This window comes from Leptopilina boulardi, unplaced genomic scaffold (assembly GCF_019393585.1).
Source record: "Leptopilina boulardi isolate dan_hultmark-lab unplaced genomic scaffold, ZJU_Lbou_2.1 LbouV2_399, whole genome shotgun sequence".
Classification (NCBI taxonomy): domain Eukaryota; kingdom Metazoa; phylum Arthropoda; class Insecta; order Hymenoptera; family Figitidae; genus Leptopilina; species Leptopilina boulardi.
This window is the reverse complement of record NW_026137972.1, coordinates 760,900-784,387: the sequence shown is the minus strand read 5'-3', so window position 1 is coordinate 784,387 and position 23,488 is coordinate 760,900. Positions and strand designations below refer to the sequence as shown.

Genomic DNA, 23,488 nt, shown 5'->3' with positions numbered 1-23,488 from the left:
ACGGGATATGGCAAAGGTTGCAATAAACACATTGACAACAATAAATTTTTTTAAATAAAATATACTTTTCCCCACCAAAAGTCAACTTAATAAAATCAGTTAACACACGAAGATCGAGGTCTTCCAAGTGTGGTCTCCGAGTGAGACAGGTGGAACAACCCCTTAGACCAGGGTTGTTTAGTGTCAGTTGAGGAGATCGAGAGAGAGAGAGAGCTCAGGTTGGAGCTTGGAGTTTTAAGAGTTTTGAGTTTGAGTCTCTGAGTTGAGAGACTCTTTGAAACAAACCTCTAGTTTCGAGGTTGTTTCCATTTAGAGTTTTTATTCTGAGTTTTGATTTGAGTTGTGATTTTTGAGTTGAGATTTGCTTTAAGAGTATTGAGTTTTACAAAGAATTAATAATTGAAGTTTTTTGAATAAAGAGAATCTGATTTTGAGTTTGATTAAAGAGTATACAATTGAGTTTTTGAGATCACTTAGTTTTGAATTGAGATTGAAAATAAATAGTAATTGAGAAATAAAGTTTTATGTTTTCTATTGAGTTTTGAGATTGTTTGACATAATTGATTGAGATAAAGAGAATATTAAATAACTATAATAAATTGGAGAATTGAGTTACGTCGAGTATATTGGAAGATACAATTCTGAGGAATTCCAAAGGTAAATATACGAAAAAGTTAAGAGACTCTTAACAAATTACACACACAACATCCTTACACATACATTACATCTTTTGAAGTAAGGAAGTGAAGTAAGGAGGGGATCCACTACCTGTACAATATAATTTGTCCGAAGGGCAACGTATGTTAAAGTACCAAGACCTTTAGAGTTTTTGAAAATATCAATCTTTGATTGATATTGATAAAAACTAATTTTCTAATTTTCAAAATGTATCTTTAACAATTGTATCAGATATCGTTTAAAGTATCGTTTATTATCATGGAGCTTTAAGATTTTTTGTACTTTTCTCTGAAAATTCATTTTCATGAAAAATATAACTTACCCCAATTGGAAAAAAACCATTGCGCCACTGTCGCTTACTTCCGGTCAGCATTACCATTAGTCGGTAATGTATATTTCTACCTTATCATAGGTTGGTAAGGTAGATCCCTGTTAGAAAATTTTTGCCTTGGTCAATAGGGTAGGAAACTGTTTTACCGATTGAATAGTCGACTTTTAATCATTTGTACTTCGGAAAAGGTTAGGGCGATGACGGTATTAACCTTGGTTGGTACGTCAGCTACCCACAGTCGGTAATATCCTTGGCCGGTAATGTAGATTTCTATATTATCGGTGGTAGGTAAAGTAGATTTCTACTTATCATCAGTCAGTAACCTTATAACTACAGTCGGTAACATGATAATTGTTTTTCTACATAAAATTTACAGTTCTATGCAACAGTATATTATTAAGTTGCTTTAAAATTAAAAATTATAATTCTATATAAAACAAAAACAATTATAAAAATACATTACAATAAATTAATAAGAATACAATAATTATACATAAAAATAAAATTTGACATATGTAATGCGATAAAGGTAAGGTCTTGACTTAATATTTTCACTGCTACGTCAGAATAACTGATAATCAATACTATCAGTACTTCTGAATATTATGAAATTTAATATTGTTATAAATTGTTTCACAGTTCTTCATAAAATGTACAAGTGTTGATACTTTAAAATGTCATTTTTTATTAAAAACGTTTTTTATTACATTATTTTCTTACAAGTTTATTGGTTAAGAAAAGTGGAGGTTGTAATTTTGTAGAAAATTGAAATTTTTTTTTATTTATTTCTCAAATAATGTCCATCCATTGATAAAAAAAATAATAATCTTCTTTTGCTTAATCACAGTGCACTGACTCTGAATTGGATGCGAAAGCCTTGAAAAATTTAATAGAATACTTAAAAATACCAACAGTACATCCCAACGTTAATTATGGTAAAAATATTATTATTGTTATTTATTCTACTATTGTTTCTTGTTTCTTCTTGTTGCCATTGATGTTGACTATTATCTAATAATATATTACATGCTTAATTTAATGAATTAATTAGTAAACTCTGAAATTTATTGTAAAAACAAAAATTGATGATTGTTTTAGAGGAATGTGTGATTTTCTTGAAAAAACAAGCGCAATCTCTTGATCTGCCTATAAAAGTTTTGGAATTGTATCCAAAAAATCCGATTGTTATAATATCATGGAAAGGCACCGAACCAGAAAAACCTTCTATTTTATTAAATAGTCACATGGATGTTGTACCAGTTGTATCCGTATGTTTCTTCTTTTTCTTCTTATCATCTTCCCCTGGTTAAAATTTTTGACTGATTTCAGATTAAATACAGACAGATCATTCTGGATTAAAATTCAAAAATTGTACGAAAACAATCCGAAAATGATCCGTATTAGTCAGCAATCAGTCTGGATGAAAAGATAAATCCGAGATTAGTCCGGAAAAAGTTCGAAATTTTTACCAGGACTGATTATCTCGTTTTAATTTCGCAGGAAAAATGGAAATATCCACCGTTTGGAGCCGAAATGGATGAAGAGGGAAATATTTTTGCTCGTGGAGCACAAGATACAAAAAGTTTGGCTATTCAACATTTAGAAGCAATTCGTCGATTGAAATTAAAGGGAATTCGATTAAAACGAACAGTTCATATCTCAATGGTTCCAGATGAGGAAACTGGAGGAGTTTTTGGCATGAGAAGTTTTGTAAAAACAAAAGAATTCACTGATCTTAATATTGGTTTTGCAGTTGATGAGGGGAGTGCCAATCCAAGTGAAAAATTTTATTTGTATTATGGAGAAAGAACAGTACTTCAAATATGGGTTCACTGTTCTGGTACAACTGGTCACAGTTCAATTTTCGTTCCAAATACCGGCGCAGAAAAATTAAGATTTATAATTGATCGCTTTCTCGACTTTAGAGAAGAGGAAAAAATTAAATATCAGGATCCAAATCAGAGGGACAATGTCACTTCGATTAATTTGACAATGCTAAAGGTAAATAAGGTGAAGTGCGATATATTTCTGTCGGATTGATTTACTTTTAATTTTTAGGGTGGCGTTCAGGTAAATGTAGTTCCCGATGTTCTTTCCGCAGCTTTTGATATTCGAGTTTCGCCTTTTATAAATCATACGAAATTTATTGAAACTATTGATGGATGGTTAAAGGAAGCTGGCGATGGAGTTAATTACACTGTTATTAGCAAAGATTCGCCGACTGAAATAACAAAATTAGACTCAAGTAATATTTATTGGCTAGCCTTTAAAAAAGCTTGCGATGAAAACTCTGTGAAATTAGATACACGAATTCTGCCAGGTGCAACTGACGCTCGACAACTTCGTGCTGTGAGTTCGAATTTAAAATGTTTTTTTATCATAACTTTTATAATTTTACTTGAATTATTTGTTTGAGTTATCAATAAAATACTCAAAGAATTAATGATAATTAGAGCTATGACTGTCTGTAATTAAATAAATTTTATTTTTAGCTTAACATTCCTGCAGTGGCATTTTCTCCGATGAATAATACTATTCCTCGTGCACATGCAAATAACGAATACTTGAACAAAAGAGTATTTCTAAGGGGAATAAATATAATGATGAAAATTGTAGAAGCTGTCGCTAACGCTTAATGTACTGATTAATTTTAATTGAATTTTCTTTCTTACAATGTTTTGTCGTTAATTATTTGCTATCAAACCCATTTTCCTCCGTGTATAAATCTAGACATAAAATTAAATAATTAAATTGCATTTGTTTATAATTAATTAATAATTAATTAATGAGATTCTTGGATCATTATATCCAATAATGAAAAACAAACTCTGTTTATGGGACACGATAACAAAATGCATTTTAAATAATTTTCTGCAATGGTATTTTTAATTTAAATACATATCAAGTTTGAAATTTAACAGACACGCTAAAATGTGAAAAATTATCTCACTTATCTTAATAAATTCCAGTCTGTCAAACATTTATCGACACAGTTCGACTCATGCAGTCGATGTTATTGCCCTGTACAAAAATGGTTGTCGAAATGTTGAAGATCATTAAGTGCCTTATTGTTCTGATTTTTATAACTCAAAATGTCAAGGTTGTTCTTTATGTAAAATAAATAAGTAAATATTATTACAATAGAATGTAATTATTAAGTATTAATAAAAAAAATTTAATTAGGTCTCTTATTGCTGTTATAAATATTTTAATTTTTTAAATAAATTTTTCTACAATTGACAGAGTGCAGAATCTGAATTAGATGCTTTAGCTTTGAGAAATCTTAAAGAATATCTTCAAATTCGATCAGTTCAGCCGAACGTGAATTATGGTATATATGGGAAATATTAATTTAATATTTACAATATATGCGGTAATTATAACTTTTTATAATTTTTACAATTTTCAGGTCCCTGTGTAAATTTTCTAAAGAAACAAGCTGAATCCTTAAATCTGCCCGTCAAGGTTGTGGAATTGCATCCTAAGAAACCAATTGTAATCATAACATGGGAAGGAACAGAACCAGAAAAACCCTCCATTTTGTTGAATGGTCACATGGATGTCGTACCAGTATTTCCTGTAAGTTTTTAAAAAAACTCAAAGAATATACTCTTTCTGGGATCCTTGCTATCTATTTTTTCAGGAGGTATTAAACTCCGCTCATCCTTTCTGAATTAATTTAATAGACATCATTTTAACGATGTCGGGTTTTTTAGGGTTGCCATGGTAACAGTTATACCATAGCAACGGTTTCTATAGCAACTTTTTTTTATCTAATTTCAGGAGGAATGGACATATCCACCGTTTGGGGCGGAAATAGACGAGAGGGGAAACATTTATGCCCGTGGATCGCAGGATATGAAAGGTCATAGCATCCAACAAATTGAAGCGATTCGTCGACTAATATCAAGTGGAATCCGTCTGAAAAGAACAATTCATCTTTCATTTGTACCAGACGAAGAGATTGGTGGTTTGACGGGAATGAAGACTTTTGTTATCTCATCAGAATTCAAAGCATTGAACGTTGGCTTTGCAATGGATGAAGGTGATTTTTCTACTGAAAATAAATTCTTCGTGAGCTACGGTGAGAAATCATGGTTTCAAATCTGGATAAATTGTCAAGGCGATCCGGGTCATGGTTCATCGCTACTGAATAATACCGCGTCGGAAAAATTGCGATTCATCATTGATCGTTTTATGGACTACAGAGCTAGAGAAAAAGCGAAATTAGAAGATCCGAATGTAAAACCAGGAAATGTAACATCAATTAATTTAACAATGATGAAAGTAAGTATATTTCATTCTGATTGTTTAATTATCTTTATTTAATTGTTTTAAATTATTTTGATATAATTAGGGAGGTACTCAAATAAATGTAGTGGCTAATGAGCTGTCGGTTGCTTTTGATATTCGACTTCCTCCTCAAGTAAATCATGAAGAATTTGAGAATATGATTAACGATTGGTGCAAAGAAGCAGGAGATGGAGTATACTACACTATTATAAATAAGGATCCACCTATTGAAAATACCAAAATTGACGACAGCAATATCTATTGGGTGGCTTTCAAAAACATTACTCACAACTTGGGCATGGAAGTGGAACCTTTAATAATGACTGGCGTTACTGACGCTCGATTCTTACGATTTGTAAGCATTGCATTGAAAATCGTTAACTTTTCACTTTTAGCATTTAATTTTATGAATTTTCGCATATAGGTTGGAATTCCTGCGTTTGGATTCATGGCAATACACAGCACTCCCCACCTTGCGCATGCGAGTAATGAATTTTTAAATAAGGATATTTTCCTGGAAGGTATAGGCATTTTTATGAAAATCATACCTGCCGTAGCAAATGCATAAAAATAAAAAACGATGAAATGAATAGGTAAGATTTTTCCAAAGGAGAAACAACTAAAAAATTTGGTGTACACCTACTTCATACTTTAAAATAATTCACGATAATTCACGATACTTCAGATAATTCGCAGGATAATTCATATACTTCAGGTTAATTCAAGATAATTCATAGTAATTCGATATAATTCAAAATAATTCAAGATAATTCATACTTCAAGTTAATTCGAGATAATTCATAATAATTCACGTTACTTCAGATAATTCATATACTTCAAGTTAATTCAAAATAATTCAAATTCAAAGTATAATTCAAGGTAATTCATGATAATTTACATTACTTCAGATAATTCAGGATAATTCATGTAATTGAAGATAATTCAACACAAGTTATTTCCCTTTCGGATTTTTTCGTAATATGTAGAATCAAGCAATGAATTTTGTCTTCTAATAAACATTTCATTGGAGAACTATTTTAATTGAATAAAATTACATTTTATTGTAATCAAATTGTTTTATTAAGAAATATATATAAATCATATTTCTGCCGTACATTGTCGCTTAGGCTGATTGTAGCCTGTTTATTATTACTGAAATCAGCCTAAGCGACAATGTCGGTTACCTAAGTTTTTACATTGTACGGCAGATTTCATACAAATATTTTATAATTTTGAGAAGCCCTGTACGTATGGATGGTTTTTTTTTCTCCTCAAATACATTTTAACTCTACTACAATTTTATTGATTGTTAAAACATTTTTCTAAATCTCAAAATTATAAAGCCTTTTTCGTATTAAGTTGAAAAACATTTTTTTGCAATTTAAAATATTTTATATAGGTACAAAATCAATTTTCGAAATTTTTTGAAAACATCCCAATACCCATTCTTTATAACATTAAATAACAATCTTCCAAAAATTTAATTTCACAAATTATGGAATATTAATTATAACAATTTGAGATCTTAAGTCTGCCCTACAACGAAAGAAAACACATAAGCCACATTGTCGCTTCAGTCGCTCTTCCGCAGTGTTTATATACAGAACTCGACCAAAGCGACAATGCGGCTTATGTGTGTTCTTCCGTTGTAGGGCAGAAGTGACATCAACATTTTTTAATTTCCTAGTGCTGAAAAAGAAAAAATACATTTAGAAATAAATCTTTAGGTGCAATCTCAGAAAGCACAACATTTTTTCACTAAGTTTGCAAAAAACTTGTGGCAAATAATAGAATACAAAAGTTCCCTTTTCTTGATGTTTAAAAGACACTTTAAAGTCTAAATCTCTTTAAGAGATTTTAATTTTTAACATTTTATCGTATTCTCTCGCATTTTCGTATTTCGGGACTGAATTGGATCAGTAAAACCAGGTAAGTTGTTACAGAACCTATGAACTGAAAAATAATTTATTTTAATATTTCATCTAAATCTATTTTAATTTTCAATAATTAATTTAATTCTTACAGTTCGCACAAATGCATAATCGAGAGTATTTAAACCAGTGGAAAATGCCAAAGGACGTTGTGTCAATTGTAAAGAAAATTCTTCAATCTAACAAATAAATGCCAAATATTCCAAATGTTAATAAATAATTGCACATTTTTACTAAAAGAAATTTCTTACCTCTTCAATTATAGCTTTATCTCTGTTTGAATTCTTTAGTTCAAAGAGAATACTTCTTGTTTTGCGCGCCTAAATTTTGAAAAATGTGAAAATTATTCTCCAATAAAAGTCGCTATAAACTTATTTAAATAAGATTTAAAAAATGTAAAATTATTTATACCTCGGTAGTGACTTTGGCACAGGTGGAATTAATTTGAAGAAATCGAAAACAATACACGGCAAACCATATTGTGGTACTGACCACGCTTCCATTTTTATCGTTTAATGATTCATTGACAAAAAAAAGGTATGTAAATAGATTGTACGAAAGACCTGTTATGATAATAAAATGTGCTCCCATTTTCATCATCATTTGCTTTCCATAAATTCTATTGAGTTCCCAGGATATTTTTGATAACTCCATATGGAGATATCTAAAAAATTTCAATGTATTTTCCTTCACAAAACAAGATTTTTGAAAATACTAATCCTTTCTCACCTGACTAACACCAATACCTTCAATTGTTTTGAGTTGTCGTTAAAATTAATGTTAAATTCTTTTGAAGCCATTAGAACGTGTACTTTACTATATTTTGGAAACACCTCTCTCACCGATTCTATTTCATCGTAAATTGGTAATGTTCTTTTTAAAAGTGAATTAATATTTGCAAATCTTCTTCCTAAGCAGCTGATTAAATAAAAGTATTGAATAAAAAAATTCTCAAAATTTTTTTTTTTTTAATCAATTAATTCTTACGTTACGAGAGAACTGAAGGTAAAGTCAACAACAGAATTCAGATGAAGTGGAAAATGAAACAAGTATATAAGATTGAGACTTGTATGTAAATCGTACTTTGATAAAAAAAGATTTAAATCATAATAAATCAGAATGATTATTACAATAACCCATATAATCACTTTTCTCACTGCATTTATAAAAATTTCCCGATACTTATTTGGAAGGCCCAAATATTCTAAAGCTTCGTCCAATGATTCTAATCTTTGAATATTAGCCTTGAATGCCTTGAAAATGAAAGATTTTTTAACAATATATTTTCATAATTAAAAATTGAAATAAAATCACAAACCTTGTAATGATACCATCCAATTAAAATTGAAGAGGTTCCAATGAATACATTAACGTAAACAATTAACACATAAACATTTTTGCCAATTTGAGTTTCACCCTGACTTGTCACATGCCTGGCAGAAAAACCAAAGAACCAATATGAAAAATTTAGCAACAATACATAAATAAAAGTGAAAGCTGGTCGAGGCTTTGATAATGGATATTCAAATATATTCAATCCTGTAATCCAATTTAATATCAATATTGGCACAATTGAATCGTGAATATTTTTTGGATCCCATTTTAATATTTTGAAAGATAATTTTTTCTTTATTTTCTCAAACATCTTTTTTTGATTACGCTATTCACCATATCAAATCACATATACACTCTGATTTATTTTAGTTGAAGAAATTTGTCATGCGCTGAACAATAAGGTTCATAATCGTTAAAAATCTATTACCTAATGACATATCAAATAGCAATACAGTAATGTTTATTTTGAATTATTAAAAAAAGACATTAATGATATATATACGAATAAACATTATTGTAGATAATTTACCTCTATTACTTTAACTTTATTCTATCAATAATACTTTTCTGACGATAGTTGTATTATTTAAATATATGCAATTTCTATTTAAGGGTAAATCTCTGAAAAAGGACAACTCCAAAATTATGATTAAAAAAAAAAATTAAAAAAAATTGTTATAAATATTCCTATGAGAAGAGGGGGACTATAGTAAGGCCCTAAAATACGTTGTTGAAATCTTCATGAACATTATTGTTTAAAAAATAATTGTTTAATTTTTTGTCGGAGGTACAATAACTGAATTAACTTAAAAATGGTTACTCGGTGGTCAAAATAAGACGGATCCAATATGGCTGATGAAATTTAAAAAAATAAAAATTAATAAGAAAGAAAATATTAATTAGATTTGCTTGAAACTTGTTACACGGGGTTTTTTGGGATCGGTGATTATACGAATATATAATGTTAGTTTTTCAAAATTCAAAATGGCGGATCCAATATGGCAGACGAAAATAATAGGGTTTCATTGCAAATCATAAAAGGCAATTATATTTTAAAAACTACTATTTAAAGTTGAATTAGTTAAAAATAATTAATTTGACAGCAAAAAGTTAGTAATTGATTAGTAAAAATTTGTAATAAATTTTTTGTTTTGTTAAAAATAATTAATTATTAGTTAAATTCACTTTTAGGTTATGTTAAAATAAACTGACATTCCTGTTATAACTAATTCAATTATACTCAAATGTTTTCAGTTATTTTTAAACTAAAAATGAGTTATTTTTTACTAATTGCTTAAGTAAAAAGTTATCCGTTATTTACTGAAGAGTTTATCATCCAATTTATTTAACCCGCCTTTTAATAATTAATTTTGATAATTAGTGAGCCATGGTAATTTTGTTTTTGAGTTTTAAAATACTTGCAGTTAAGATGGTAAATAGATGTCTCCTATTGGATATTTTATTAAATTAATCACATCTGATAAGGTAGAAATTATATTGACCAACGGTCAATTTTCATGTGTTTGATAATTTGTAAAACTTATATTTTCAGTCAACGCTCAAATCATGTTGTTACACTGGTTCTCGTTCGATCACCAAAGTTAAGCAACATTGAGCGCGGTTAGTACTTAGATGGGTGACCGCTTGGGAATACTGCGTAGTGTTGGCTTCCTTTTTTTTAATTTTTATAATTTAAAATTTATAGATATATATTCAAAAATTCGTAAAAAATTGCTTAAAAATGTTCAAAAAAAACTTTTTTATGTTGAAATTAAAATGTAAATAAAATTTTCTCTGTCGGTGTCGCCTATATTGGAAATTTGTTAAATTAATATAATAGAAGATTTGGAATTCTGAGAGTTTTTCATATTATAATGATTTGTATAATTATATTATTATACAATATTTAATGAAATAATAAAGAAAAATCAATATAGATAATAATTCATTGTCCAGCATTGTAGGGAACAAATTGTGAATAATTTATAAGCAGCGCACGCGATAATATATTAAACAGTTAAATGAGTCATGTATGTGAATTTTCGGGTTTTTTTTGTCTCGGAAGAGTTTTGACTTTGTTTATCTCAAAAAGAAAATTATAAAAATGTTAATTTCGAAAAAAATTTATTACTATTTTAACTGTTTTAAAACAGCATGAAAAATTACAATATTTATAGGAAAAAATTTTATGACATGCAGTAAAGTTAAATATTGTTACTAAAATGTATTTTATTTAAATGAACAAAAATTTACGAAAGAAAAATACGTATACATTTGAAATTTTTTAAATTCTTTCTTCTAATTACAAACATTACGTAATTATATAAAGAAATTTATTTTTAATATTTTTCTAACGGTACTGTACATAAATATGTTCTCCGTTTAATAAACTTTAAATTAATCTTAGAATTAACAATTTTAATTATATACAAAGTTTAATCATTTAAGGAAGTTCTCTCGCAAACAGAAATGACGAAGAGTTAATTATCAAACTTGATAAACTGATAGATAATGGTTTAAAGAAGATATAGTTAAATTTTTAGAGGTCTAGGTGGATTTTGACAAAAGATATAAATAATTTTCTCTTTTCACATTTAACACGGGTTCTTATGGGAAATTGAATTTTTTGGTCTGAAATCTCAAATTGTGAAAAATCTGACGAAAAGATATTACTGGAACTTTATATACATAAAGTTTAATAGCCAATGTTCACTTACTTTTAATAAAATTGATCAGACCTGGCTTAGGAGACTCACAATTAATTATTTTGTCTAAAAAAACACCGTATTTTGACAATCAGAAATTACTTAGCACAACGCTTGGCAACGTTGCGTCTTGTAGGTTAGGTATAGAAAAAGCGCGAAATTTGAAAGTAATATAAGTAGTATATACATACACGGAGAGAAAAATCTGCCTTTTATAGTATGAAATAGATTGCTGCTATTTTTCTTTAAACTTTTCATACTAATAGAGCAAAGATTTGAGAATTTTTAGGATAGTATTTGTCCGTACTAAAAAAGCATAGTATATATGCTTCTATAGTACGAAACATGTAGTTTAATAGCAACAACGCCATGCGAAGATCGCACATAACATCATCCTACTATTTTTGCATAAGTTCTATGCTTTTTCGGGGATAGACTCTTGCAACTGGCGATTAGGGCAGTTCCAATTAAGTAAAGGTGGGCGTGGCCTAATCGCCAGTTGCAAGAGTCTATCCCCGAAAAAGCATAGAACTTATGCAAACATAGTAGGATGATGTTATGTGCGATCTTCGCATGGCGCCGTTGGATTAAAAGTATAATAAGTGTGTAATAAGAGGCTATATGACAAACTTTATTAGCATAGACAAGTTTCATGCTAAAAAGACATACGATTGTACTATAATTACTCAAATTTCATGCCTATATAGCATAGAAAATTTCTGTGCATTAAATGTAAACCTTTCTATACTATAAAAGGCAGATTTTTCTCTCCGTGTATAATAGTATATTCTTCAAAGATTCATAATAATGAATAATAATTTGAATTTGCTTATAAAAAATTAAGATTTTTAAAATAATAAATTATTATTATTATTATTTAACGAAAATAAATCAAACAATAGCAAACGACACGAAACGGAACAGGGGAAATATAATCCAACGTTGCCAAGCGTTGAGCTAGTACTACGTGATACAAATGAAAACTTAAATGGGCATTGATTTGACTGACGTTGGAGGGAGAGAACTTCCTTAAAGCGTGAAAAATTATGATTAAGAACAAGTAGAAATTGTTGAAAATCACAGATGAAAATTGAAATAGTTCTGTATCTACATAATAAAAATTTATACCAAACATTTTGTAAATGATTGCTCGTATTTAAAATTAATATCTCCCAACAAAAACTAGATAAAATCTTAAAATTAAAAAAATATATCACAGAGACATAAAATTTAAAGGTTCCAGAGATATGCCCATATGGTTGTAATAACTATAGTATATAATTTCTATCAGTGAAGGACATCATCATTTTACGAATTATTCTTAGAATAAAAACAGTAACGTTAATATTGATTTAACAGTTTTTTTTAAATTTTTAATGAATATTATCTTGAAAATATTATCACATCAAACAATTATGAGGATAATTATAAAAAAAAGAAGATATAAACTAAAATTATGAAAACTTTCAAACAGAAAGAGTTAGCAAACACAAATAAATAAAAATGAAGTGGTATTTTAAAAACATTAAACAAGCAATAATACCAATTTTAATTATAAATTGGTTAATCGGATTTGGGTTTGTTGAATATCCCATTGGTAATTCTCGAACAAATGTTAATTTTATTTTTATTTTCTTAATGGCATTTTGTTTTTTATTTGTGAGTGTTACGGAATTTTTTGGATCATGTAGCGATACAAATGCACATAATTTGGATTTCCTAGTTTTTACAGTAAATCGATATTTAAATACTTTTACCGCTATTATTTCATTAATTATCGGATGGTTCTGTCGAGAAGTAAGTAAAATAAAAATGCAATTATATTCATTTTAAAAATTAATATTCTGTAAAATCTTTTAAGGAAAATAATTTGATTTTTAAGAAATTGCAACTCATCTGGGAAAGAATAAAATTAACTGAGCAATTTTTCGAAATTTTTGGACTGAAGGAAACTTATCAGAAAATTTTTATAGAAAGTTTAGTGACTTCGATATTTTGGGCAATTGCAATTTTTGTCACTTATACCATGGATTTAATAGGACATTTGGATGACTGGCAACTACTTCGAAGTTTATATTGTATTTTTCGCTTTCATTGGGCAATTCATGCAAATACAGTTGTTGATATTTCGTTTACAATAGCCCTCAGGTAATTTAGCAATTAATCATTTAATCTTTTATTTACAAATAATAATTGACATTTCTAATAACATTTTATTATTTACAATTATTTCAGTTGCATAAATGAAACATTTAAACGAATGAATTATCTTCTGCAAAAAAAATTTACAAAAACTAAACGCGAACGGTGTAAGAGAATTAGGAAAAAAACGAAATTTCAGAAATTTTGGACAGTATAGATAATTTAACAGAAAAGGATGTGTTAGAGTTAGTGAGGTAAGTTTTTGTTTTTTTGAAAATCAAAATTTTTTTTGACTTTTTTTCAAAATCGGTCTATACAATTTTTAGACATTTGCATCTGGAAGTTTGTGAAATAACAAGAGAAATTAATAAAATTTACCAAGTTCATATTGCATTAGAAATGTTAACAAATTTTTCATCTTTAACTGCAGTTCTTTATTATTTTTTAAATTCAATGCCTGAATTAGAAAACTTTCCTATGTCAGATATGAAAATATCGATTGTTAACTTAGTAGGATGGATCATAATATTTCTCAGCAGATTTTTATACGTTAATGTTGTTGCCGAGAAAGTTTGTTCCGAGGTAAGAACAAACGTAAAACGCCTATAGAATATAGACTTTAACAAAGAAATTTAAAAAAAACTTATTTAAAAACGAGACAGATTACACAGCCACACAAAAAAAAAAAAGTACCCGGGCCGGGAAATGAGACCATCATTTCTTGATGTATCAGATTATTCAAATTCAAAATGGCGGATCCAATATGGCGGACAAATTTTTAAAAAGTAGTTGGATTTTTACAAAAATTGGTATCATGGGGTTTTTGGAGTCGCTGATTACGAATTTAACGTCAGATTATTCAAATGTAAAATGGCAGATATAGTACGGTGGTCAAATACACTGGAGTCTCCCAAGAGAGGACTTCTGAAGAGAGGACTAAGTAGTGACGCGGCGCGGTAAGGAGTGAGGGGGGAAGAGATGGGCGGGATCAGAAAGAGGAACGTGAACTCAGGAGCGTTTGTTTTTAGTGTACCTTTCTCGCGTAGTGTTTTACAAACGTAACAGAATGTATTCTGTTAAAAAAACACATCTCTGTGATACGATATACGGCCCTGGAGTGTTTACAATTTTCGGCGTCAAGGACGAATTCCGTAGAGAGGTCCAAGACTTTCTGTCCTCTCTTCGGAGACTCTAGTGTATCTTTATGTTTCTACATGTGTCTGCATCCAGGGTACCTCCACGCGGTGATGGTGGACAACGGAGTTTGTCCGCTATCCGGCTATAAGTCCCTGGATAATGACTTTGATGCCGTCATGGCAGACACACGTAGGAAACGTATTACGATGCAGGGACTCGGAACCCCAGTATCGGCCAAGTTACATAAAAATTCAACTATTTTTTAAAAACTCGTCCGCCATTTTGAATTTGAATAATCTGACGATAAATTTGTAATCAGCGACTCCCAAAACCCCTAGATACCAATTTTCGTAAAAATCCAACTACTTTTTAAAAATTTGTCCGACATTTTGAATTTTATAAATCTGACGTTAAATTCGTAATCAGCGACCCCAAAAACCCCCGAGTAACAAGATTCAAACAAATCTGCCATTGTTTAAAAAATTTCTCCTGTCATTTAAAATCAGCTATGTTTTTTGAGGTTATGTCAAAATCCTGACGTGATGGACCTAAACGGACTTCAGATTCGTGTTCAGCGCATCAAAATACATCAAGAAATGGTGGTCTCATTCCCCGGCCCGGGTACTTTTTTTTTTTGTGTGGCTGTGTTATTGTCAGTTAAATAGGTATTTCTTTTAGTGTTTTCATTTACTTTAATTAACATTTTTACAAACTACAAATGGGTTGTAATATTTTTGATAATATTTCTTATATTTACTTTTGTTTCAAGAAGGCTTTAAACACTGGGCACATTATTCTAAATTTGAAATCTTTAGGAAATGACGCTGACAATGGACCATTAGAAAAAGAGGTGAATATTTTTGTCATTAAAAATTTTAACTTATAAAAACAAAACAATTATTCTTCACATTCAGTTGAAAATGATTATTAAATAATATTAATTATTTTTTAATTGACCAGATAGAACAGTTTAGTTTGCAGTTGACTCAACAACCTTTATCTCCTTCTATGCATGGATTTAACAATTTAGGACACAATTTTATCAAAAATGTATGCAAAGTAATTTTTGTAATTTAATTTTTTACTACTATTAATTTCATATTTGATTTATCATATTATTTCAGTTCTTAGTGCAAGTATTGGTTTACTTAGCTGTATTAACGGAAATGCGACAAGAAAATTAAAAAATCTATAAAAAAAATTCACTATAAGATGTTTTCAACGCCAAATCAGACACCACTTTACATCTCCGATTTTTTTGAAAATTTTTTTTCTTTTAGTACTAATTGAAACTCACTTTCATTATTTTTTTTTTCAATTTTTTACTTTTCGAAATTTCAGAATTTTAATCATTTTTTATTTTTGAACGATAATAACTTCTTTAAAAATGCATTAATTTCAAAAGTTATTTTTAATTGTGTGTGTGTGTGAGCAGCAAAAAAAAATTGACTATTAACATAATAAATTAACAAATATTAATAGCAATTGATGAATATTATTATTTTGCTAATAAATTGAATTTATCAATAAATAAGGAATGAAAACATGTTGAAAAAAATTGAAGAAAATATATATTATTTTGAATGCATTTTAATTTTTTCATAAAGCAAAGTTTTAAACTCGTTAAAAAATGCAAAAAATAATTTTCGACAATATGTGGAAAGATTATTAAATATTGTCATCCTTCGATTTTTATGTTTTTTGTAATAAAAATATAGAAACGTGAAAAGATTAAAAACAATTATTGTTGCCTTGCAATTTTTAATATTTTTTCGACTAAAGTTTTGAAATCGTTACAAAAAAATTAAATATATTATTCTGACTGAAGTAATTGAGAAATTATAAAATTGAGTAAATATATTTTAACAAATTAGTATAAAAATTTATCATTATTACGCAGTAATTGAAAATCAAAATAAAAATTGAGGATTATCGTAAGAAAATGTTATTAATTAGGGTTCGTGCACATAATACGTCACGCGTACAGGGGGAAGGGGGTTCTAGAGATTTGTGACGACCCATAGAAAAAATGACGCTAATGTATGGAACCAAGTGTGACATGGGGTGGGGGGGGGGTAAAAAAAGAGTAAAAACAGCTTGACGTATTATGTGCACGACCCCTTATAGTAATGGATGAATATTCAAAAAACTATGAGTTATCATAAAAATTGAGATTCATCATTAAAAAATTGACAATTATCATAAAAATTGAGGATTAGTTTAAAAATTTATTATCATCATACAAATCGAGGATTATCATTGAAAAATTAAAGATTGGTATATAGAAATTGAGTATATTATCAAAATAATCAAAAACTATCGTCAAAAATGAGGATTACAATAAAAATTGATGACTATAATAATAAGTGATGACTATTATATAGAAATTGTGGATCATCATACAAAATTGAGAATTATTATTTGGAAATTGATGATTGTCATCTCGACTATCAGTAAAAATTGATTAGTATCACAGTCATAATAAATTAACAAATATTAATAGCAATTGATGAATATTATTATTTTGCTAATAAATTGAATTTATCAATAAATAAGGAATGAAAACTTGTTGAAAAAAATTTAAGAAAATATATATTATTTTGAATGCATTTTAATTTTTTCATAAAGCAAAGTTTTAAACTCGTTAAAAAATACAAAAAAATATTTTCACTTTATTTGAAAGAATATAAAATGTTGTTATCCTTGAATTTTTATGCTTCTTGTAATAAAAATATAGAAACGTGAAAAGATTAAAAACAATTATTGTTGCCTTGCAATTTTTAATTTTTTTACGACTTAAGTTTTGAAATCGTTAAAAAAAACTTTAAAAATATTATTCTGACTGAAGTAATTGAGAAATTATAAAATTCAGTAAATATATTTCAACAAATTAGTATAAAAATTTATTATTATCATAGTAATTGAGAATCATAAATAAAATTGAGTATTAACTATTAATGAATAACTGTATATTAAAGTAATTGATGAATATCATAAAAATTGTAGATTATTATTCAAAAATAATCATCTTAAAAATTAAGGATTATTATAGAAATTGAGTACTATTAAAATAATCGAAAACTATCATCGAAAATTAGGATTACCATATAAATTGAAAACTATTATAATACTTGCTGAATATTATATAAAAATTGTTGATTATAATAGAAAATTGAGAATTTTTATAGAAATTGATGATTATAATCTCGATTATAAAAATTGACGATTAGTATAAAAGTTGATTATTATCTCAGAAACTGAGAAGCAAAATGAAAATTGACTATTAACATATAATAAATTAACAAATATTAATAGTAATTGATGAATATTAATATTTTGCTAATAAATTAAATTTACCGATAATAAAAGAATGAAAACTTGTTAAAAAAAAATATATATTTTTTTGAATGCATCTTAATTTTATCAGAAAGAAAAGTTTTAAACTCGTTAAAAAATGCAAAAAATAATTTTCGACAATATGTGAAAGGTTATTAAATATATTGTTATCCTTGAATATTTTTATGCTTCTTGTAAGAAAAATATAGAAACGTGAAAAGATTAAAAACAATTATTGTTGCCTTGCAATTTTTAATTTTTTTACGACTTAAGTTTTGAAATCGTTAAAAAAAAACTTTAAAAATATTATTCTGACTGAAGTAATTGAGAAATTATAAAATTCAGTAAATATATTTCAACAAATTAGTATAAAAATTTATTATTATCACAGTAATTAAGAATCAAAATAAAAATTTAGTAAAATTATTATCTATTATTGTAATTGATGAATATAATAAAAATTATGGATTTTAATATAAAATTGAGTATTTTTTTTATATAAAGTATAGAGATTGATTTTTATCATAGTATCAATATGAAAATTGAGGATTATCGTAAGAAATTGTTATCCATTATAGTAATTGATGAATGTCAGAAAAATTATGAGTTATTATAAAAATTGAGATGATTCATCATTAAAAAATTGACAATTATCATAAAAATTGATGATTGTAATTAAAAATTGACGATTATTAAAAAAAATTAATAATAATCATGCAAATGGTGGATTATCAAACAAATGATGAACCTGTATGAAAATAAAGTCGCAATAGTTTTACCTTCAGCTGTAAAAAAAGACAATATAATTTATTATCTAAAGACGATTGATACATGTTTCAAATATTACTTTTTTACAGCTATATTAAAAAAACCATTAAAGTCATTCGTATATAAAGCAAGTGTTTAAGAAAGTTTTCAAAATTTGAAAAGTTGAATTCTAGTTAAAAATAAATTTTAAAATGTATAAACATTTTGCAATTATTTTTTTTCTTTCCAGATGTCTTTTCGTACCTGTCACTTTTACTGAAGCATATTATTCATATCAGGACTTAGTAGTTATATCACTTACTATTTTTAAATAAATAAAAATTAAAAATTTCAGTAATACAATTTAACGAATCTCCTGTGATTAAAAAACTCTTAATTTCTTTTCAATTTTTTCTTGAGATTTATTTTTTAGATTTTGATAAAAACGTTGTAAGCCACGCGATAAAGAATAAAAAAATATGTAATTAAAAACAGAGATATAATTAAAAAGATTTTCATTACAAATTAATAATTATAGAAAAATGGATATCATTTTACATTCACAAATATTTATAATTGCAGTGGACATTTAAGCAAATGTATGAGGAATATATACATAATTTTTATATTAATTTCGGAAAAATAATAAATTGTCCGTCATGGAATTTAACCATTGAAAAATTATATGATGAAATGAATGACCTTAGATTATACAAAACAGAGTATCCTGAATATATAGATGTAAATACAATACAAGAAATGACAGATAATTTAATGTTATATTAATATACGGATATGTTAGAAAGAGAAAACAAAACTTGTTTGAGCCTGCGAAAAAACCCAACTTTGAATGAGATCAAAATATTGGTTAGTTATAAAGAAAATTAAATTTAGAATGTAAAAAAATATGTTATGTTTTGTAAATTTAAAAATTGATTCCAACTTTCATGAATATCATTTTTATTGTCAATAATTTCTAATACAAATGAAATATTGCATTAAATACGAATTATTATTCAAATAGTAAATTTTTTATAAAAATAACAAATTTTATATGAATATTGATATGCGTTTATATTTTATTTTTTCTTCTAGCCCGATTACCAATTAACAATATTATATATACATTTTGTCAATAATTTTTGGGTAATTTAAAGTGCTTTTCCATAAATATAGTATTTAAAAAAATTCAGAAATTTGTTATCGATTTTCGGTACATTTTGTTAATATTTTTTTATTCAATGTTTTGTGATTTTATGCCGATTATTTTTGTTTTTGTTGGTTTAGTGACAAAAGCAGTGTTGTTTTTCGTTGATGTTGACACATTTTCATTAGAAAAGTAGAATTGGTGATTCTGTTAAATTATTATTTTTATATTGTACCTATATAAATATGATTTTTTTACTACGCTAATATTAAAAAAAATTACAGGAAAATAGTCTGGTATTCCTAAAAATGATGATTATGGATGCTCTTAAAGCATATTTCTATCATTTAAATTTATATATTACAACTTACCCTTGTTATACTGAGACATCAGAAGTGACAAATGGAATACAGGATTTTAAAAATTATATTAAAGAATTAAATTTAAAGTTTCCCTTGCTTATAAATGTAGATATAATAAGTTTTGGGAAAAGTTTTATATCATATGTCACAGATTTTGTAACTCGTATGAATAAAAATGCTACAGATGTAAGGAAAAATTCAAAGATTCTAATGCTACAAGAAATATTAAAATGAATTTGGTAAATAAAATTTTCAAACTAATTATAGTTAGTGTGTGTGGGAACATATTGCTGTAAGGTTATCGTATCATTATATGTATGGGGTGTAAGATTACGTCTTAAGCCTGTAGTAAACTTACGGTGGACTTTAAATATATCCGCCCTGATAGTAAGGTTATATGTAGAGGTTGTGGTAAGCTCACAATATTAACTTACCATAACCTTACCGCGTTAGCTTACCACAACCTTTACATGTAATCTAACAATCAGGGCCGTGAGTTTATTGCCTTACAACATTATGTTGTGCTGTGTGGGTATTTATTAAGATAATATAAAAATAAAATTTTCTAAATATGTAATTGCAGCAAACAAGTTATTCGAATTTTGTTGAAAATATTGATAAAAAAGAAGTGGCAAAATTCAGTAACTCAATTTACCTTGTACCAAGCAATATAACAAACTCTGAAATAGTTCTAAACAACAAAAGGGTAAGTGGTCTTTCTTTTGTGAGTGAACCAATGAGCATTCCCAGATAGCACGTAACATTGCAGCAACCTTGCGGCAAGCTTCAAATGTCCCACTTAACTCAAACTTGTATGGTAAGCTTACCGAAAGATTGCAGTGTAAGATTACTGCAAGATTGCACAATAATATTATCGCAAGATTGCTCAGTAAGCTTGGCGCAAGCTTGCGGAATATAAAGAAAAAATTTGGAGGGGAAGAAATTTATTTTTGTATACTGCTGTGCTGATTGGGCAAGGTTATTAGCAACCTTGCACCAACCTTGCCACAAGCTTACCATGCAAGCTTGCGATAATCTTATTATGCAATCTTGCAGTAACCTTACACTGCAATCTGTCGGCAAGCTTACCATGCAAGCTTGTGTTAGGTGAAACATTTGAAGCTTGCGGCAAGGTTGGCAATATTGAGCGTCAAGCTTGCTGCAAGCTTACGTGCTGTCTGAGTTATATTTAAGGGATTACTGATATTTAAGAGCGTAAAAAATAAAGAATTAAAAAAAAAATTTAGCCGTTTTTAAAAATTTTTTTAAACGAAGTTTATTTTATCGAATAGTACATATTTCTATGTACTTGTAAATAATTTTATATTAAAAAATGTTAGTAACTGTGGAAACTGTAGACCTTGCACTAAAACACTTTTTTGTCAGCTGCTTGCAGTGACTATGGGTACGATAAATCAGACAGAGTTTAACTAAAATTAAAAAACAACCAAAATCCCGTTAGTATATTATATCACCTCGTGCGTGAATAAAGGGTTTTGAAGAAAAAAAATTTTCTAGAAATGGCGATGATTTTTCCCTGAAAATCGTGATTTAAGGGGTTTCAAATTTGGTCAAATAAAAATTCGATTTTCGATTTTTTAAAAATGGGTTATATGGGCTTTTTTTTATCTAGAATGCATAATTTTTTATGTCACTTTTTCAAAAATTCGAAAATACGTTTTTTAACCAACAATTTTTTTACACTGTAAATATAATTTTTTTGTTCGAAAAACTGATTTCTCGGATTAAAACAAATTGATTAATCTGTATAAAGTCTATACTTTAATTAAAATCTATAAATTATATCATTTTTTAATTTTTGAAAAAAAGATTTTTTTCGTATTTTTTGAAATAACTTTTTTTTTCATGAAAATTTTTAATAAATTTTGTCAACACCGTATTCCTGGCATAAAAACGAATCGATTGATAAATATAAAGTTTACATTTTACCAATATTTGTAAAATTGATCGCTATTTTAGTTGTAATCCTTCTTTTAATCTTGAATATAAGTGTATCATGATGAGGAAGCTAAATGGTCATATGAATTGAATACCCTGTTGTATGTATAAAGAATCCCTAAAAATTTCAGCCCGATTGGTTTAGCGGTTTTGGAAAAATCGTAGTCCGCTCCGATTTTTATGATATTTCGAAAAAACATTCTCGAGAGTATATACTCTCAAAACTGCATATATCAAAAGTACATATATATGTACTTTTGATATATGCAATTTTGTTCAACAAAAAAAATAAAAAGCATATTGATAATTAAAAACATTTTTTTCTGCACTGCCTGTTTTACATTATAAACCACGCGATAAAGAACAAAAAAAAAATTTTTTAATTAAAAACAGAAATATAATAAAAATGATTTTCATTAAAATTTAATAATTATAGAAAAATGGATATCATCTTACATTCACAAATATTTATAATTGCAGGAGATACTTAACGAAATACATGAGTTATATGTGACTCTTTTTTTAAAAAATTTCGAAATAATAAAAAATTGTCCGACAAGGAAGTTAACCGTTGAAAAATGCAATGATGTAATAGATGATATTAAATTAAAGATAATAAATATTAATGAAAATACAGATGTTCAAGAGAGTACAGTTAATTTGGAAATAACTTATATGCATTTCAAGGATTGTGGTCCCTCGAAAAAAACAAAACTTGTATGAGCCTGAAAAAAAACCTAAGTTTGAATGAGAACAAAATATGGGTTAGTTATAATAATATATTATGCACCAAGTACCGAAAGAAGATGTTTTCCGACAAGTGCAAAATTTGCTCGAAGTCGGAAAATGTTCTTTCGTACGCGTTACACACAGTACTTTGTGCGATACCACTTTAGAGAAAATGCTTTTTATTAAGTAAATAACAAGCTACAATTTAAATTCATAAAATATGTAATAATTTCTATATAATTAGTTTTGTACACAAATTCAACTGCCAATAGAGAGCAAAAGTCAAAGTTCTACTTTATTGATATTTTATTATATTTAATTAATTTAATAAATTATATTTATTACCCTCGGTGAAATTCATGGAATATTCCAGTGACATTGAGGGGATATTCAGGTGATATTGTGGAAATATTCCAGTGATATTGAGGGAATATTCCACGGTTACATTGAATTTTTTTTAAAAATGTGTTTTTAATCTTCCTGCTTATTCAAATAACAATTTATAACATATTTCTATTATTTCAACAATTAAAAAAAAATTCAATATAACCGTGGAATATTCCCTCAATATCACTGGAATATTTCTTTAATATTACCCTCAATGTCACTGGAATATACCCTGAATGTCACTGTGGAATATTCCCATGATGCGGACA

General features: G+C 27.5%; 3 protein-coding genes, 2 long non-coding RNA genes and 1 pseudogene across 6 annotated transcripts; 5 read left to right on the top strand and 1 right to left on the bottom strand.

Moving 5' to 3' along the window:
• Nucleotides 1-1,387: 1,387 nt before the first annotated feature.
• Nucleotides 1,388-3,683, top strand: LOC127288979 (aminoacylase-1A-like). 2 transcript variants are annotated; one of them, XM_051316705.1, is made up of 6 exons: nucleotides 1,388-1,538; nucleotides 1,857-1,944; nucleotides 2,108-2,277; nucleotides 2,510-3,010; nucleotides 3,068-3,358; nucleotides 3,502-3,683. In XM_051316705.1, exons 3-6 carry the CDS (start codon nucleotides 2,254-2,256, stop codon nucleotides 3,643-3,645), a joined length of 960 nt encoding a protein of 319 aa, XP_051172662.1. In that variant the 5' UTR covers nucleotides 1,388-1,538; nucleotides 1,857-1,944; nucleotides 2,108-2,253; the 3' UTR covers nucleotides 3,646-3,683. The 2 variants fall into 2 exon arrangements, with proteins under 2 accessions (XP_051172662.1, XP_051172661.1); XM_051316704.1 differs by lacking the exon at nucleotides 1,388-1,538 and adding an exon at nucleotides 1,597-1,755.
• Nucleotides 3,684-3,734: 51 nt separating this feature from the next.
• On the top strand, nucleotides 3,735-6,368 carry LOC127288977 (aminoacylase-1-like). Its single transcript, XM_051316701.1, has 6 exons — nucleotides 3,735-4,109; nucleotides 4,253-4,340; nucleotides 4,419-4,588; nucleotides 4,793-5,296; nucleotides 5,367-5,657; nucleotides 5,727-6,368. Exons 1-6 carry the CDS (start codon nucleotides 4,011-4,013, stop codon nucleotides 5,868-5,870), a joined length of 1,296 nt encoding a protein of 431 aa, XP_051172658.1. The 5' UTR covers nucleotides 3,735-4,010; the 3' UTR covers nucleotides 5,871-6,368.
• Nucleotides 6,369-6,483: 115 nt separating this feature from the next.
• LOC127288976 (uncharacterized) lies at nucleotides 6,484-8,962 on the bottom strand. Its single transcript, XM_051316699.1, has 7 exons — nucleotides 8,552-8,962; nucleotides 8,221-8,486; nucleotides 7,963-8,151; nucleotides 7,645-7,897; nucleotides 7,485-7,553; nucleotides 7,326-7,412; nucleotides 6,484-7,255 (listed from the first exon to the last, which is right to left on the bottom strand). The coding sequence occupies exons 1-7, from the start codon at nucleotides 8,876-8,878 to the stop codon at nucleotides 7,175-7,177; spliced, it is 1,272 nt and encodes a 423-aa protein (XP_051172656.1). The 5' UTR covers nucleotides 8,879-8,962; the 3' UTR covers nucleotides 6,484-7,174.
• Nucleotides 8,963-10,119: 1,157 nt separating this feature from the next.
• Nucleotides 10,120-10,237, top strand: LOC127289130 (5S ribosomal RNA; annotated as a pseudogene).
• Nucleotides 10,238-12,976: 2,739 nt separating this feature from the next.
• LOC127288975 (uncharacterized) lies at nucleotides 12,977-13,988 on the top strand. The gene is made up of 4 exons (XR_007844114.1): nucleotides 12,977-13,070; nucleotides 13,156-13,421; nucleotides 13,509-13,669; nucleotides 13,742-13,988. It is a non-coding gene; the product is annotated as an uncharacterized LOC127288975 (long non-coding RNA).
• A 4,802-nt stretch (nucleotides 13,989-18,790) lies between these two features.
• On the top strand, nucleotides 18,791-22,580 carry LOC127288974 (uncharacterized). Its single transcript, XR_007844113.1, has 5 exons — nucleotides 18,791-18,940; nucleotides 19,218-19,502; nucleotides 19,731-20,383; nucleotides 20,728-20,850; nucleotides 22,540-22,580. It is a non-coding gene; the product is annotated as an uncharacterized LOC127288974 (long non-coding RNA).
• The last annotated feature ends 908 nt before the right edge of the window (nucleotides 22,581-23,488 follow it).

What these genes read in the sequence shown, in the direction of transcription:
- LOC127288976 (XM_051316699.1), bottom strand. Translation starts at nt 8,878, where the DNA reads ATGTTTGAGAAAATAAAGAAAAAATTATCTTTCAAAATATTAAAATGG. An exon ending in TTGGATGGTATCATTACAAG is followed by an intron (nt 8,487 to 8,551) that starts GTTTGTGATTTT and finishes TTCATTTTCAAG; the next exon opens with GCATTCAAGGCTAATATTCA. An exon ending in ACCTTCAGTTCTCTCGTAAC is followed by an intron (nt 8,152 to 8,220) that starts GTAAGAATTAAT and finishes TTATTTAATCAG; the next exon opens with CTGCTTAGGAAGAAGATTTG.
- LOC127288977 (XM_051316701.1), top strand. Translation starts at nt 4,011, where the DNA reads ATGCAGTCGATGTTATTGCCCTGTACAAAAATGGTTGTCGAAATGTTG. An exon ending in TCAGCCGAACGTGAATTATG is followed by an intron (nt 4,341 to 4,418) that starts GTATATATGGGA and finishes TACAATTTTCAG; the next exon opens with GTCCCTGTGTAAATTTTCTA. An exon ending in TTAATTTAACAATGATGAAA is followed by an intron (nt 5,297 to 5,366) that starts GTAAGTATATTT and finishes TGATATAATTAG; the next exon opens with GGAGGTACTCAAATAAATGT.
- LOC127288979 (XM_051316704.1), top strand. Translation starts at nt 1,684, where the DNA reads ATGTCATTTTTTATTAAAAACGTTTTTTATTACATTATTTTCTTACAA. An exon ending in ATTGGTTAAGAAAAGTGGAG is followed by an intron (nt 1,756 to 1,856) that starts GTTGTAATTTTG and finishes GCTTAATCACAG; the next exon opens with TGCACTGACTCTGAATTGGA. An exon ending in ATGTTGTACCAGTTGTATCC is followed by an intron (nt 2,278 to 2,509) that starts GTATGTTTCTTC and finishes TTAATTTCGCAG; the next exon opens with GAAAAATGGAAATATCCACC.